Below are 18,680 nucleotides of genomic sequence, written 5' to 3'. Positions count from 1 at the left end.
TCTGTAGTCAACAAAAATATTAAAATGGAATCATCTGTTTATTGTTAAATTTTCTGCATCATTCGTCTGTCCCCAGATTTCTTGCCGAAAAAACATTTTCTTCTTCTTTTTTGAAAGTTTTATTTATTTTAGTTTTTGATTCTGGGTCTCTGATGCTGGCGGGCTTTCTCTTGTTGCAGAGATCAGGGGCTTCTCTTGTTGCGAAGCACAGGCTCTCGGGGGGCAGGCTTCAGTAGTCGAGGTTCCCGGGCTCTAGAGCACAGGCTTAGCAGTTGTGACCCACGGGCTTAGTTGTTCCACAGCAGTTGACGTCTTCCTGGACCAGGAATCAAACCCGTGTCTTCTGCCTTGGCAGGCCGACTCTTTACCACTGAGCCACCAGGGAAGCCTGGAGAAGGCATTCTCTTATTAACCAAGACTTGCTTATCTAATTGTACTAGTTCAGTATTTGAATTTTGTTATTCTCCGTGTCAAAGAGAGGAAAGAGGACTGTTATGTAGAAGAGTTTGAAGGAAAAATCCTTTTGAGTCCTGAAATATCAGTATGAAATTAACGAGATACTTTTAGCTAGGGGGATGGGGCTCCCACCCCTCTTCATTCTAATGATTGTTTAAAAGTAGAAAATGTGGCTAATGAATATATTTGTATGTTCCACAGTTATTTCTTGTATGTTCTGCTTGAAACAAGGAAGACAGTTGTCCCTTCATGTAGACGTCCCTGTGCCTAGCCAGCTCTGTGCTACATGCTATGAGGACTCCACAAAGGATGAATCAGGCAAGGACCTGAACTGGAAGTCACTGGAGCAGTTGTGTAGTGGAGTTTTCAGTGGTTGGACACTAGTCTGTTTTTAGCCTTTAAAACCGGCACATGCAGCTTTGACGTGGGCCAGTCCTACAGGGCCAGGCCTACATCACAGGCCGCATTGCGTGAGCAGCCACTTGCTTGGTGGGTGCAGTTCAGTTCACTTCAGTCGCTCAGTCGTGTCCGACTCTTTGCGACCCCATGAATTGGAGCACGCCAGGCCTCCCTGTCCATCACCAACTCCCGGAGTTTACCCAAACTCATCTCCATCAAGTCGGTGATGCCATCCAGCCATCTCATCCTCTGTCGTCCCCTTCTCCTCCTGTCCCCAATCCCTCCCAGAGTCTTTTCCAATGAGTCAACTCTTTGCAAGCATGTTAGAATTCTAGCTGCAGTTGCCTCTCCCTAGTTCAGATAATTCTTTTTGATAGTATCTAAACAAATTGTTTTAGTTTGCAGCTTTGTAATGACAAAGCATAATTTGAAAATGGTGAATATAAACTATATACCATTTATTGGATGCTTAATGCAAACAAAATGTACTTGGAGATTATAATATGTTTGGGAGCTCTAGTTTTAATATTCATTTCACCCCTCCCTAGGAAACTGGTATTACTCCAGGTCTCCGTGTTCTGGTTCAGTCCAGATAATCTTTCCTTAAACCATATCATTAGCTAACCATCCTCTGTGATTTGTAGTATTCTGTCCTTTCCTACACTTATTCACATCAAGCCAGTTCTTTTCTTCCATGAGGGCTGAAGCAATAATTTACAAAAATTCCCAGTTTCTCTTTGCAGCTGTATTGTTGTGACTCTGTTACTTGGCACAGGATTTTGCTCCACAGGAACATAAAGCCTTCGCTCACCTCCATGTATATAAGTGATATGCCATCTATTATGAGTAAATGCTTAATGCAGACCAAAGGCATTTGGTAAATTATAATTTATAAGGGTTCTGGTTTTAAACTGCCAATGGCAGTTGTTTTTAAATGTCTGCTTTCTTGACACTGGTATTGGAAATGGATTTGTGAACAGTGTTTTCTGAAAAGCTGTAGTCACTATGAACCGCGTAAGGTTATAAACTTACGTACTTCCTAAGTGATATTATCAAGTCCTCTTCGGCTGTAGCTCTCTAGGGCTTTTCTGTTTAACTAGTTCATAACATCTTAGATACTAATCTTAATGTCTGAGGTATACTATACTTGCATTCAAATAATGTTCTTCTTGGATTAAAAAAAAAACAAACCCACCTTCGTGATGCCTTTTCTGTCCTCTGTTTTTCAGAGAAAACATTTTCAGTGAGAAAACCCACTGATACAAGATTCACTCATGTATTCATGATTATCTGGGGCAGAAAGCCTTTATCTCCAGCCCCAACCACAGTGTACTTTTGACGAAATGGACAGTAAGATTTTACTGTCTTCTCAGAAGATACTTTTAAAATCTGGGACTTTCTGTTTGATGTTAAAAAGTGCTTCCAGTCATTTGGGTTTTAAATTACAAGGAAAGCTACTTGGGCAGACCACCCAAGCTGGGTTCAAAGACGTGATAGTTCTAAGACAGGTGCTCTTCAAATAGAGGTTGTCTTTCAAACAAGTTCTACTGAGTGGACAAGTTTTTCCTGACCCCTGGGATTTTTTATACTCCCCCCGCCCATTTTTTCTCATCAGAAACCAGTTTCTTTGTGGAAGTTTTCTCGGGAAAGTTTTGTAAGCATAAGACTATAGATGTAACATTCCGCACTTCACTAGTAAATGCAGCGTCTTTAATGTAAAGCACAGAGGGCGTTAGGACAATAATCCCACACCCTGTTCCGTTTGCTTTTTCATGTGTAGATTTACTTATGCCCTGGGGTATTCCACAAAAGAGTTTAGATAGGCTGTAGGGTTTTCATTGACTAAGAAAAAAGAGAGATTAGAAATCAAGGCTATAAAAATGATAGATCAGAATCAAAGGGAAAAGAGGATACAATTATAGAACTATAAATTCCACATGTCATTCTAAATATAGCACCCTCATTTTTGAAACTTCGAGAGATCTACAGTTGTATATATTAGTCCCACTGTACAGCTGCAATACATAAAGCAGTGTGTTATTGGCTCTATATATTACAGAACTTACATAAATTATCAACTAGACTGGAAAGCCGGGAACACATCCTGTGTATATAGTTATAGTAAAGGTGGCGTTTCAAACCAGTAGAGAGAAGGTGAATTATTTAAGACTTTCTTGGGTAGGAGAGGGAATTTAGGCTTCTGCTTCATGCCACACATCAAAATAAATTTTCAATGATTTGATAGTAAATTATAAAACCATAACATTACCACACAGAGTGATGATTAAATAAGTGCAGATGGCTAGATACAAACATGTAGGTACCTCATCTCATGGTAAAGGATAACTTTTTAAAGGAAAAAGGGACAGGAAGAGAAAAAAAATCACAAAGAATTGTTTGACTACATAAAATTGTTTAGCTTCAGTATATAAAAAAAGCCTTAAAAATAATGAGCAAAATTATTGGCAGTAGATAAACTGAAAAAAATATTAACAACATGTATTAACCCTTTGTTATAGATATATAATGAGAAAATCCTTATAAATCATTAAGAAAAAGAGAAAAATCTTCAATAAAAATTTTTAAATAGAGGATAAGAATAATTAACAAAAAGATAAGTGTAAGTGGCTACTTATGTCATACCTTACCCCACAATCAATTTCATATCTTGTATTTAAATGTAAAATCTATGAAAATACCAGAAGTATTTAAATTTAAATTTACCAGAAGTAAATTTAAAAGAATATTTTTGTAATGCTGAAGAAGAAGGTTCTTCTAAGTCTGACACAGTATCCAGATATACTAAAGGGAAAGTTTGACAGATTTTATCAAATAAAAATGAAACCATTCTTTATGACAAAAAGCATAAAATTTAGATAAGCAACATACAGGAAAATTTATTTGCTGTATATGATGGTGGTCCAGCGGTTAAGAATCTGCCTTGCAATGCAGGGGACATGGGTTCAAGTCTCTCGTTGGGAACTAAGACCTCACATACCATGCCAGCACACTGCAAATACTAAGCCCGAGTGTAGCCTTTACTGACCCCACACTCTTCAGAGTCCACACACCACAACTTGAGAGTCTGTGTACCACCACAGAGAGCCCACATACTGTAACTAAGACCTATTGCAGCCAATAAACAAATAAAAAGGTTAATACCTTTGTTATTGGTAAAGTGCCTTATAAATCAATAAGAAAAAGACAAATCCCCCCCCACATAGAAAAATGGGTAAACGGTTCACACTGATAATTTAAAAAATAAAAATATACATTGCCAATCATGAAGTGAAAAGTCCTTAATCACACTAGCAATTAAAGAAATGCAACCTTTAACATTTTTAGCTGTCAGATCAGTAACAGATTTTAAAAATGAAAGTATCTGATGTTAGTGAAAACATGGATGAACTTTTTCTGGGAGTATAAATTGATTTAAAATACTTTTTTTCTGGAGGGCAATTTGAATTCTGCAATGTCTATCAAAAATCTTAAAGTAAATCTTCACATCCTTTGAACCAAATTATTATTACTGAAAATTTATTCTCAGGAAGCAGGATTTGTTCAGTACAGCTGTTGTGAACGTTGGTTGTGCAGTTGAGCACCTCCTGTATTTATGGAGTTCCCAGGCACACAGTGTGGCCCTCCCTCTATAGTGCATGAGCATACCAGGTGTCCGCTTCCCAGCACTCTGTGTCTAGGATATAAACTTGTGACCTAGGCTTCACAGCCCAGTATACCCACTCCAGACTTTTACTCTGAGGCTAATAAACTAAGAAGCAAGGACATCCCAAACTCTATTCCTTTGACAATTGCAGGCAGCTGCGTCTGTTGTCCAAGGTCATAGTGTAAGTTCAAGCTGTGACATATGGTGCCCGGAGTTTTTTTTGTTTTGTTTTGTTTTAGCAGATCAGGTTCATGGTGTGTGATTTGGATATTGGTCCATGCAGTATAACTTTGATGCCTGTGTTTTCTAAATCCTGTGATATACCCAAAGCTTGTCAGTTAATTTCCTTCCTGTTTAAATCAACCAGAGCTTTCTTCCCCTGGCTTATAACTAAGAACTCTGAATATTAAAACAGTGTTGCTTCATTATGTTGAAAATTAGATACAATAGTAAGGAACTGATTGATGTAAAATTTTACATACATTGGATGATCCTGTTCCTTCTTTTAAAAGCTACAGTATTTCTTAGTTTAAGCAGTTTAATCAGAAAAGGAATTTAAAATAAGAAATTGGATGCTTATAAATCTGTTGGAAGAGGTTGCAGACCTCTTTATTGACTCCAGAACAGTACCAAACGTATCCACTGGGGGCACTGCTCCCTCTGAGGCCAAAAAAGTTAGGAAGGAAGGAAGAAGCTAATGCCACACACAACTTTCTCTCACACTCAGGAAACCACAACGGATAAGGGAAGCTGCAGATCAGAGATTAGGAAATCAAATCAAATAGTACAAGTTACCCCACTGGTTCTTGACACAGAGAATCTGGAAAAGGAAACCTGAGTCTACTGCAGGGAAGCCTCACATTTCCAAACCTTGCTTTATGACAGCAACAGCCAACCTTGCTTGATGACAGCCAACAGCAAAAGATGGCCTTGGCTCACTTCACCCTTCAAATCTTGTATGATACCATTTGTGTAGGGGGAACACTCTTGCATATGCACAGACTCCTGGAAGGATATGTGCACTAGTAACCATGGTGATTTCTAAGGTAGGGAACTGAGGGGCTGAAGGACATAAGTCAGGGGGAGGCACTTTTCACCATACTTCTTGGTGTGTGTTGTACTAAGGTCATCACTCCTAGTCAGAAAGTTCCCAAGTTAAATTGTATTAGTGTTAAAGCTCAGGAGTTTTTACTGTACTCCAAGGGAACACACCCCCAGGTCTCTGAGGAGTATTCCAAGGCTCTTTGAGAGGAGAACAGAGTAGGTCTCTGGGTCTACTTCTGCTTCAGTCAGAGCAACTCTGATTTTATCTGTTCTTTAGTTTAAGCTTTTGAAAAAGATTTCATTAGCATTTAAGCTTCTGAGTAAGAAAGTAAGAAAGCTGCTTTTGTAAAAAATTGAAGACTGGTGTTATGGAAGAATATTAAATGTCATGGAGAAATATTCATTTTGCATATATTAACTAAATGAATATTTCTGAGATGAGAAGACTGGAAGTACAAGTACCAAATCACCTCTTCATAGTTTTTTACTGTTTATTTTTGCTCTCTTTCTCACAGTTATTACAATTATCTTTAAAATTATAATCACAATTACATCTTATTTTTTTAACTGAAAAGAAAAGCACTCTTGCTAAATCTAAATACGTTAGCTAATAAATGGAATAGTGCTGAATTGCATTTGTGGGGGATTTGTTAGGTAGAACCTCCAACTGATGTATCGTAAATGAGTTACACATAGGCCAAGATTTCCTGTACAGTCCTCAGGGGTTAAGTCAGGCTGGAGCTAAGCCTCCTCCTGCTCCCTTCAACTTAGAGTCCTTTCATTGTTCATGCCAGTATACCATGTAAAAATTTACAAAGCATGGTGCTTTATTGTTCTGGAAATTAACACCTTTCATAGCATGCTTTAATTTTATTTGATTTTTAACTGCTTTAATTGTGACTTATTCACAATAAGAATAATAAGATTAATAACTCTAAGGAAGCCTATCATTATGAATTATTTAACCATGTGCCAGGCACCATCCTAAGTACTTTGCATCTATTATTTCATTTAATTCTGATGGTGACCATGTGAAGCTTAGGTATTATTATCTCAGTTTTACAGATAAGAAATTGGATGCTAAGATATAAATGAGTAACTTGCTAAAACCTCAAATGACAGAACTAGGTTTCTAACCTAGTATCTTATTCCAGTATCTCTCCTCTTAACCAACATACTCTAATGCTTAAGTTTCAGGAACCTATCATTATGTTGAAGCAAGTACCACTATATCAGACAAACAGATGTTTACAACAGGGGCTGTCTTTACCATCTTTCTCCCACTAGAGCATCAGCTCCATGAGAACAGAGAGCTTGTCTGTCTTGTCTACCTAGCACAATGCCTGGAAAATCATAGGGAATTACGTATTTGTTGAACAAATGAATACTTACATGTTGATTCTTAGACCCATGCTTCTCAACTCTGCCTGTACATCAGAATTGCTCATAGAGCTTTTGAAACATGCAGAATGTCTAGAGCCCTCCCACTCCCACTAGTATCTCCAGGGGAGGAATTCAGGCAAGTCTGTATCTTTAAAAATATACAGATGATGCTAGTGCTTTGTCAAACTCTAAAGCCCCTATTCCAGAGCAGTGGTCTGGAATTTTGTTTGAAAAAAGTGAAATTCGTTAAAACACACATTGCTGGACTCCACCCCCAAAGTTTCTAGTGTTTAGTAGATCTGGGGTGAAGTCTGAGAATTTGCATTTCTGAAAGTTCCCAGGTGATATTGATGCTACTGGTCCATGGTTCACACTTTAAGAATTATTGTTTTAGAGGATTGGTTGTAAGGGACTAAATCAAAACATTTGTACATAGGACTTAAGCAGGGGATTTAGTGAGGCCAGAATCAACATTGATCACTCAGGCAGTGCAGGTTAATTACAGTTTTCAAAGTACTCACAAGAATGCCCGTTGAGTTTGTTGCTCCAAAAGTTTCTTTGAAAAAATGGGATATGATTTTTTAATCCCCAGGAAAAAGAAAAAAAAAAAAGCATATTTCTTTGATGGGTTTGACCCGAGACTGTTTGACTCTGTAGGTCCTGCCCTGCTGAGGCACTCTGGGTCTGTCCATACAATCTCTGAGCAGGTGTGGTGCTCACTCCCCAGACCTCTGCAGTTCTTGTCCCACAAGGGAAAGCCTGTAGTTTTTCTTCATGTGTGCTCCTTTCCTCCATCATCTGCCCTTGTCAACCAGGAGACCTGGCAACAGGAGCTTTGGCACACTCTTATTTTCTGGATACTATTCAAAAATTCTAGATCCCAAAATTCCTGGGTAACATCTAATCTTAGATTATTAAGACATTGTCAGTATACTGGTAAGTACATTTCCATTGCTTGTTGCTGCATTAATAAGAGGCAAGAATTAGTTTCTAATGAGCACTAGGCTGTGGATAAAAATTAAAAGCTTTTATATCTAGCTGATGGACCTTGCACCTAGTAATATTTGGCTTGGTTTTTTAAGAGTGATTTCTATCCCATGCTTGCTGCTTTTATACCATTCATTTTGCGCATTTCACATTGTTTAGAGAAGAACTGCACAAGTTTTATAAATGGTGTTTTTCTCCTTGTGTTAGGTCTCTTTGCAATGCAATCAATGTTTACAACCTCACCTGCAATAACTGTTCAGAAAACTGCACTGATGTTCTGTTTAGTAACAAGATTACCTTCTTAATGGACCTCCTCATACACCAGTTGACGGTATGTAATATTATTGCTTTGAATTAGAAGCAGTTAAGATTTGAAAAATATCCCCTATGGAGAAAACTAAAAGAAGCCATCTTATTTATTCTCCAGATTGAAAAAAAAAGTGATGATGATTGGTAGAGTAAAATAGGAACTGGCAGAAAAACCTCTTCGTTTGAAAATCTTATAGTGCATTCTCCTAAGTCCCAGTATTTGATGGATAATGTACTTGTAGCACTTGCTGAGACCACAGATTTCCACGGTTAGACTGGGACTTTGGAATGAGTTAGGCTCAAAGCCGTATCTCTGAGGTCATAGAAATTAGTCTCATAACCTCTCGTGCCAGCTCAGTTTAAAGGGTCAGTTTATGTTTAACTTGGTAAGAAACATTAAGAAAAGGAATGAGGCAGGGTGAATGGTGGGAGAAGATATTAAAGAAATTGGATTTTTTTTTAAAAAGGTCAATTTAAGACAGACTTTTTGAGGGCTCTTGATGTATTTTTTGAAGCAAGAAACTCCTCTGTCACAAAGGGGCAAACCTATTATATTTTTGAAATAGGAACAAGCAGCCAATTGTAGCCTTAAATTTTACTTCAGTTTACAGATGTTGAAAGAGGTAAGCTCAGTATAATATCCAAAGGTTTAGGTCTGTCAACTGCAGCCTCCAGAACACAGCCCTGGGACCAGAAGTTTCCTGGTCAAGTTTCTGAGCCCCTGAGGTATTGGCACAAAATCACTCTCAAGCTGCAAGTTTATAACACAGGAGATTTATTTTTCAGAACCGATTTATTTTACTCAGCACATAGTTCTAATAGCTTTTCCCTAAACTGTGAGCCTTTTGCTCTCTTTCCTTCTCCATCTGGTTAATTTCTACATCCTGAGACCTTTACTAAGCTATAATGGCACTTTCTTCATGAAACCTTCCCCAGCCTAACCCTCTCCCCAAGTCCAGGTTAGGTGTTCTTCTTATATGCTCCTGTTCATTAGGTCATTCATAGGATTAATCACATTGAATTGTAATTAACTGCTTACTTGTCCATTTCCCCAACTAGCCATAAAATCAATGAGGACAGGAGATGATTCATCACTTTCCCCAAGATCCTAAAACAGGGCCTGACACAGTAGCTTCAGCACATTGTTGATGAATATATAAGTAAACACATGGATTCCCATATGTTTCAAGCTGAAAATCAGAAAGGAAATGATGAGGCTCATACCTGTTCTTCTCATGACAAAGAGAAGGGACAGCAGTGAAAAAGGACAAAAACACAGACCTAGAACAATACAGTGTAATAAGGGTTGTTCATAGATGACACTGAGTCAGCACTTGAGGGCTAAGTTATATATGGTTTATCTCTAAAATAAGGCATTGAAATACAGGTAATGAATTTTAGCAAAAATATCTATCAGAAATATGTCAAAGCCAGGGACAAGGAGAAAGACTTAGCATTTGTTATATGACCTTATATTTCAGGCATTTTAATATATATTGCCTCATTTCATTTTTAAAACAGAAAGTCAGTGTTGATATACTGCTTTACAGGTGAAGAAACTTGAGTCTGAGAAAGGTTGACTTGCCCAAGGCTACATGGATGGTCATGGAGTCAAGAGCCCAAGCTAGGTCTGTCAAACCCCAATTGAGGCACATTCTGCACAAAAATTGACTCATATTTTTCAAAAGTGTCAGTGTCGTGAAAGACATAGAAAAGTTCAAGAACTGTCACAGATTGGAGGAATCTAAGGAGATCTGACAATGAAATGTAATGTGGGACCCTAGACCAGAAAAAGGATGTTCGTGAGAAAACTTGAAACTTGAAATAAGATCTGTAGAATAGTTAATTTTATTGGCTCGATGTTGATTTCTTGCTTTTGGTAATTATAACGTGGCTTTTCAGAATGTTAGCAGCAGGGATATGGGTGAAGGGAATTCTACTATTTTTGCAACATATCCTGTTTTTAAGTCTTCTTGCTTACTCCTTCACATTTCAGAGCCATTCTCTTCTGTTACTTTACCCTGTTCAAAGTATATAATTTCTGTGGTTCCATTACCAATTTTAAATTATTTCAAAATGAGAAGTGGAAAAAAAAAAAAAAACCCCATGCTCTCCAACTATTCCATGCCACATTATCTGAAAGAATATACTGTGTGAAACCTATTCTGTATTGGTAATGGAAGAAGATACATAAATGTACTTTGAACAGAACAAGTAACAAAAGGGAATGGTGTTTGAACTGTGAAGGAATGAGCAAGAAGACTTACGGACAAGATCTTCCATTCTAGCTCTTCATTCTTTTCTGATCAAAACCTGTTCTTATCATATAAGGTAGTTTGTTTATTCTCTCACTTAATAATTATAAGTGCCTACTACTTCCAGTTGCAGAGAAGTGTAGGGTATGATCCTAACCATCCAGGAAATTCCTGCTTTGGAGTAGGAACAGATACGTAAGTTGCCCATAAAAATGGTGTGATGTCAGCCTGTATAGAGTATGGTGAAACACAGAGAAAGGAGGTCGGTAGCCTCTGCCTGGGATATCACAAAGCTAGACCTTAGCTCCTCATAATAGCTTTCATTTATTAAGTGCCTACCATGTGCCAGGAGCTTGTAAGTAGCTTGATCCTTTCCCTCTACTTTGAAAGCCCCAGTTTCCTTTGAATAATATTCCATTACTTGTGACCTCAAGATTTCTTAACACTCGGAAAGCTTTTAATCTCCCAACCAATGAATTTCACCACATTCTATGTTTATTTTGTTCAGTTTAGAACTTGAATCCTGGGACATTAGTTTGTCAAACACATTTTATCCCTCCTTCCCTTAAACGTGGCACTTCCTGGTCTTTGCTGTTCTTTTTGGCTTTTTATTCTCCGTCAGTTCTAACACTGCTGTGATGGAGTTTGTGATAATTGAAAGAGGTGGGTATGTTTTCTAAGTGGGAGAGGTAGAGGTGGTGGTGGTGATTTTTCCATTTCTGGAAATCACTCGTGCATTTACATTTTTATTGCTAACTTGTTTTGATGTACATGTAACTGAAATATGGATCACTAACTTCTAGTACCCTCTCAGCAAAGGGTAGGAAACTGTCGTCACACATTTTCCAGAAGGATTATAAAGAATCATAAAAGAAGTTAATGAAGATCTGGCAGAATTTGTATGACAACTGATTATGGGGCAGTTCGGCCTTTCTTCAGCAAACTGAGATGGTTTAGAAGGCTTTTCTCCCCTAATCTAGCTGTTTGGAGTTTGTTTTAGCATTCTTGTATTGAATCTCAATTATGTGCAAAGCGTTGTACAGATGCCAGGATTATAGAGGTGAGCTGGACACAGTTCCTTCATTCTAGAAGCCCACGGTTGAAGCATGAGCAACTTGCATACATTAATATTAAAGAAAAGCTGTGAGAAGCTCTGTAACATAATCAGAGCTACAGAGTAGTGCATACAGCCTAGATAAGTACCTGGCACATAAGGAAATGCCTGTTAAATATTTGATGAATGAATGAATGAGTTCTAACTTGGAGCATTGGAGAGACTTTTGGGGAGAATTTGGATTTGCCTATTCCTTGAAGGGTAGAAATTCTGCAGTTCTGGATTATGAGTTTTACAAAAGCCAAATTAGCATGGGTGGCACTGAAAAGGTATGTGTTTTTTCTTGCAGTATAGATTCAAAGTAGGATTTTTAGGATAAGGTCTTGAGTTTATTTGGAGCCCTATAAAAACAGTACATTTAGATAGGCATTATCTTTAAAAAGTATGAAAACTTTGCTGTTGCTGCTGCTGCTAAGTCGCTTCAGTCATGTCCGACTCTAAAACTATGTTAAAGCAGATTTCAATAACTGAGTGTTAAGGATCTTCTCTGTGCCTGGATCATTACACTGCAGAGGAAAGTAGGCCTCTACCTTCAAAATGTCTCCTTGAGGTGACTAGACATGAACATTAGAAGGCAATAAAAAGACCAGTGAAAAAGAGCAAACTGGCAAAATAGATAGTCCCAGTTCTCATTCCCAAAGAAACACTCAGCAAAATACCGTTATGAACTCGATGACAAATCAAAGCAAGATCCTCTATGACCCACCTCCCAGAGTAAAGAAAATAGAAACAAAATAAACAACTGGGACCTGATTAAACTTAAAAGCTTTTGCACAGCAAAGGAAACCAAAAGCAAGATGAAAAGACAACCCTCAGGAATGGGAGAAAATAATAGCAAATGAAACAACTGACAAAGGATTAATTTCCAAAATATACAAGTAGCTCATGCAATTCAAAACCAGAAAAGCAAACAACCCAATCAAAAAGTGGGGAAAAGACCTAAACAGACGTTTCTCCAGAGAAGACATACAGATGGCTAAAAAACACATGAAAAGATGTTCAACATCTCTCATTATTAGAGAAATGCAAATCAAAGCTACAATGAGATATCACCTCACACCAGTCAGAATGGCCATCATCAAAAAGTCCACAGGCAATATATGCTGGAGAGTGTGTGGAGAAAAGGGAACACTCTTGCACTGTTGCTGGAAATGTAAACTGATACAGCCACTATGGAAGACAGTATAGAGATTCCTTAAGAAACTAGGAATAAAACCACCATATGACCCAGCAATGCCACTCCTAGGCATATACCCTGAGGAAACCAAAACTGAAAAAGACACGTGTCCCATTGTTCATTGCAGCACTATTTACAATAGCTAGAACATGGAAGCAACCTAGATGTCCATCAACAGATGAATGGATAAAGAAGTTGTGGTACATACACACAGTGGAATATTACTCAACCTTAAAATGGAATGCATTTGAGTCAGTTCTAAGGAGGTAAACAAACCTAGAACCTATTATACAGAGTGAAGTCAGTCAGAAAGAGAAAGATAAATATCACATTCTAATGCATATATATATATATATAAATATCACATTCTAATTCATATATATATATATATATATACGGAATCTAGAAAAATGGTACTGACAGGGCAGCAGTGGAGAAACAGACATAGAGAATAGACTTATGGACATGGGAAGAGGGGAGGAGAGGGTGAGATGTATGGAAATAGTATGGAAACTTACATTACCATATGTGAAATAGATAGCCAACAGGAATTTGCTGTATGGCTCAGGAAACTCAAATAGGGGCTCTGTATCAACCTAGAGGGATGGGATGGGGAGGGAGATGGGAGGGAGGTTCAAAAGGGAGTGGATATATGTATACCTATGACTGATTCATGTTGAGGTTTGACAGAAAACAACAAAATTCTGTAAAGCAATTATCCTTCAATAAAAAATAAATTAATTTTAAAAAATACTGTTATGAGAACTCCAGAAAACAGTTTAGATATTACAATACCCAAGGTGATCTCAAGGCCAGGAACAACCACGCTGATATGAGTAAGAAAAACTATTCTGCTTTACTCACAATCTCTCCTCTCTTAAGTTGGCACAGGTTGGCATTGGAAGATGATACCCCAGCTCATGGTTCTCCGCTTTAAAGGGAGAGGAGTTGAGTGTGAGTCCAGCATTCTGGCTTTTTGGAGGGCTGCCCAAGGGACTTGTATCTGCCTCACCTGACTCATGGCACTGCCAGGAAGCTGGCATACTTTGGATGCCTGGCAGCCCTTGAGAACAGCAGAAAGCAGGGCAGCTTGCTGCTGAGAATCAGAGAACCTGCAGTGCTACAGACAGACACCAGAGGGAGCAAGAGATTACGATCTCCTGAGAAAGAAACCAGCCAGGCCTTTCTAATTGAGAAATTGCACATGCAGGCCCAGAGAAGTCCTATCCCCTATAAAAATGCTTCATAGAACCTCTGACTCTCTAGTCAAGGAAATTGGTGTCTTCCGCTTTACAAAGCTGGTATGTACAGTCTAAAAGTGATACCTCTTTTTTCAAATGTGCAGATTCCAACACAAAGTTACAAGACACACAAAGAAAAAGGGAAGCATGGCCCCTACAAAAAACAAGATAAATCTTCAACCAATGCTAAAGAAGCAGGTATATGAATCACGTGACAGATATTCAAAATAATTATTCTAGAGATGTTCTGTGAACTCAGAAAAATGATATATGAACAAAAGGAAAATTAAAAAGAGATAGAAAATATAAAAAGAACCAAATAGAAGTTTTGGAGCTAAAGAATAAGTTATTGAACTGAAAAAATAGAGGAATTCAAGATCAGCCTTGATCAAACAGAAGAAAGAATCATTGAACTAAAAGATAGGTAATTTGAAATTATCCAATCAGGAATAAAAATAAAAAGGAATGAAAAAAAGCCTAAAGGACTTATGCTGTACTGTAAAGTAAACCAATATGTATGTTATGGTGGTCACAAAAGGAAAGAGAGACAAAGAGAAAATGGGGCAGAAAACTTATTTAAATAAATAATGACCTAAAATTTCCCAATCTAGTGAAGGAAACGGAATCCAACAAGTCCAACAGGTCCTAACTTTGGTGCACCCAAGAAATCTCACATAGACACGTTATACTCAATTATCAGAAGTCAAAGATAGAATTTTGAATGCAGCAAAAGGAAATCAACTTGTCACATGCAGAAAAACTCACATAAAACAATCAATGTATTTCACACCAGAAAACCTACAGGCCTGAAGGGAGTGGGATGTTATAATCAAAATGATAAAAGAAAAAAATGCCAACCAAGAACACTACATCCAGCAAAACTATCCTTCAAAAAATGAAAGAGAAATAAAAACTTTCCCAGATAAACAAAAGCTAAGGAAATTCATCACCACTACGAGACCTACTTGACAAGAAATTCTGAAAGGAGCCCTTAAAGTAGGAGAAAAAAAAAGACACTAAATAGCAACATGGAAACATGATAGTATAAAGCTCACTGACAAATGTAAATATAAAGACAAATACTGGATGCTATAATACTGTAAAGGGAAAGGAAAGTGAAGTTGCTCAGTCATGTCCGACTCTTTGTAACCCCATGGACTGTAGCCTACCAGGCTCTTCCGTCCATGGGATTTTCCAGGCAAGAATACTGGAGTGGGTTGCCATTTCCTTCTCCAGGAGATCTTCCCAACCCAGGGATTGAACCCGGATCTCCTGCACTGTAGGCAGACGCTTTACCATCTGAGCCACCAGGGAAGTAATACTGTAATGGGGGGGTTAAATCAGTGTTAATCCTGACATAGAAATTAAAAGACCAAGCTGTTAAAATAGCCATAAGTATAAAAGTATGTTAATGGATACATGATTTAAAATAATACTTTGTGACATGAATAACATAAAATATTGAGGGGAAAAAAGTAAAAGTATAGCATATTAGTATGCAATTGATATTAAGTTATCAGGTTGAAATAGATTATTATAAATGGCAACCACAAGGAAAAATACCTATAGAAGATACTCAGAAGAAAATGAGAAAGGAATCAAAGCATGTTACTACAAAGGAAGATGGCAGAAGAGGAATGAGGGACAAAATAACTGTATAGGACGTAAAGTAACAAAATAGCAATAGATATTCCTTCTCTATGAGTAATTACTTTCAATGCAAGTGGTTTACTCTCTGGTAAAAAGGCACACACTGGCTGAATGGATAAAAACACAAGATCAACTATCTTTTGTCAACAACAGACTTACTTTAAATTTAAGGACACACATAAGCTGAAAGTCAAAGAATTGAAAACAGTAATTCATGCAAATGGTAATGAAAAAAGAACAGAGGTAACCATCCCTATATCAGACAAAATAGAATTAAAAGTCAGAAACTCCCAGAAGAGATAAAGAAGGACATTATATAGTAATAAAAGGTCAATTTTTAAGGAAGGTATAACAATTGTAAATACACGTGCACCCATCAGAGCACTCAAATATAAGAAGCAAGTATTGAGGAACTGAAGGAAGAAGATGACAATAGCTCAGTTAAAGTAGATTTCAATACCCCACTTTCAATAATGCATAAACATCTAGAAAGCAAACCATTAAGTAAACAGAGGACTCGAACAATGTTGTAGGCTGCATGGACCTAATACACATATATAAAATATTCCACCCACCAGCAGAATACACATTTTCTCAAGCACACAGGGAACATTCTTCAGGATGGATCACATAATAGGTCACAAAACAAGTAAACAAATTTAAGATGACAGGTGTATTTTCTGACCACAATGGAATGAAAATAGAAATTAATAGCAGAAGGAAAACTGGAAAATTCACAAATATCTGTGGAAATTAAACAACTTGATGAAAAAACTGGATGAAAGAAGAAATTAAAAGAGAAACTAAATAGTGTCTTTAAGGCAAATTTAAAATATGGCATACAAAAACTTATGGGGTACTGTAAAAGCAGTGCTGAGAGGGAAGTTCATAGCAATAAATAACTGAATTTAAAAGGAAGAAAGATCTCAATCAATTTAACTTCATACCTCAAGAAACTAGAGAAAGAAAAACTAAGCCCAGAGTTAGCAGAAAAAGGAAATAATTAAAGATTAGAACAAATTGTCATAAAAACAGACACATAAACCAATAGAACAGAATAGAGAGCTTGGAAGTAAACCCATAAATATATAGCCAACTAAGATTTGATAAGACAGAAAATATGAAAAGGAAAAGGTGGTCTCTTTAATAAATACTTTTGGATAATCTTTAGTAAACGCTGTTGGGAAATGGTGGCTATCCACATGCAAAATAATGCTGGACTCTTATCTTACACCATACACAAAAATTAACTGCAAATGGACTTAAAACTTAAATGTAAAACCTGAGCCCATAAAACTCCTAGAAGAAACATAAGAGTAAAGCTCCTTGACATTGCTCCTGGCAGTGATTTTTTTTTTTTAATGATACGAGAAAGTACAACAAAAGCAAAAATAAACAAATGGCACTACATTAAACTAAAAGGCTTCAGTACAGCAAAGGAAACAATCAACAAAATGAAAAGGCAAACTGCAAAAGGGGAGAAAATATTTGAAAATTATATATCTGATGAAGGGTTAATGACCTAAATACATAAATATAAAAATCAGAAACACAGAAAGTAACAAGTATTGGCAAGAGTTTGGAGAAATGGGAACTCTTGTTTCCTGGTGGAAATGTGAAGTGGTGCACCTACTTTGGAAAACAATAATGACAGTTCCCCAAGAAATTAAAAATAAAACTACCATATGGGATTACTTCTTGGTATTTACCCAAGAAGAATTGAAATCAGAACCTCTGAGGTCCTTGCACTCTCATGTTCACTGTACCATTATTCACAATAACTAAGAGGGAGAGAGAACGGAAATGTCCATTGGCAGTAGAATAAAGAAAACTGTATGTGCATGCACTGGAATATTATTCAGCCATAAAAAAGAAATCCTTCCATTTGTGACAACATGGATAAACCTTGTGAAATGAGCCAGTCACAGAAGGACAAATACTGTATGATTTTACTTATATGAGATATCTAAAGTAGGCAGACTCACTAAATTGAAAGTCGAGAGCTAGGATGAGGGCAAATGGAAAGTTGCTGTTTAGTGAGTATTGAGTTTCAGTTAAGCAAGATGAAAAAGTTCTAGAGATCTGATTTACAACCATGTGCATGTAGATAGACTATGAAATATACTTAAAATTGTTAGATAAGTCTATGTTACATGTTTATTACCACCAAAAAAAGACAAGTATGAGTACTGCTGAGTACTGTGAAAATAGATCGATTGACTTTTCAGTTCAGTTCAGTTCAGTTCAGTTGCTCAGTCGTGTCCGACTCTTTGCGACCCCATGAATCGCAGCACTCCAGGCCTCCCTGTCCATCACCAACTCCCGGAGTTCACTCAAACTCATATCCATCGAGTCAGTGATGCCATCCAGCCATCTCATCCTCAGTCGTCCCCTTTTCCTCCTGCCCCCAATTCCTCCCAACATCAGAGTCTTAATGTGGACAAATTCTACATAAGCCATATTACAGACTGGTAAATTGAATTATGGCAAAAGAGATCATACAGCTACCCAGTGATAGACTGATGACCTGAATGCAAGTCTCCTGAGTTCTTGTCCAGGACATTCCTTCCTATAACCTAAATTGATGTGTCCTCACTTTGTTGAGTTGAAAAATGAAATAAAGTAATATTTTTGTGACTTTAATTTATCCATGTTTCATATTTTCACCTGGGTAATATATACTGAAAAAGCATTTAATTACAAGATTTATAATTTCTTGATGTTTCATTGCACTTTAAAAAGGCATTCAATATTTTATTAGCATTCTTATTTTTAATTCATAGTGACCTGCTCCTCATGGAATATTTAAAGAATACTCTTATAAATTGTGTGTATATATTTTCTGGAGCCAAAGAAACTGTTAATTGAAAAGTGATGTACAAACCTTAAATAATTGATATGATACTGTTGGATCAGAGACTGTTGGTGAGCACTGCAGAAGATGACAAGAAAGCCCTGTATACTAACAAAGAAAATATAAGTGCAACCTTACAGCAAGGGG

The 18,680-nt window shown here is 37.2% G+C and overlaps 1 protein-coding gene across 1 annotated transcript in view; it reads left to right on the top strand.

The window, feature by feature from the left end:
* The window catches only part of SCAPER (S-phase cyclin A associated protein in the ER), a 353,763-nt gene that overhangs the window by 226,420 nt on the left and 108,663 nt on the right, over positions 1-18,680 (top strand). Inside the window, exon 23 of the mRNA XM_052659727.1 lies at positions 8,141-8,264. Within this exon, the coding sequence (XP_052515687.1) occupies positions 8,141-8,264 (124 nt within the window). The remainder of the gene's footprint in view (positions 1-8,140; positions 8,265-18,680) is intronic.

This window comes from Budorcas taxicolor, chromosome 21 (assembly GCF_023091745.1).
Source record: "Budorcas taxicolor isolate Tak-1 chromosome 21, Takin1.1, whole genome shotgun sequence".
Lineage (NCBI taxonomy): Eukaryota > Metazoa > Chordata > Mammalia > Artiodactyla > Bovidae > Budorcas > Budorcas taxicolor.
This window is presented reverse-complemented; position numbering and strand designations above follow the sequence as displayed.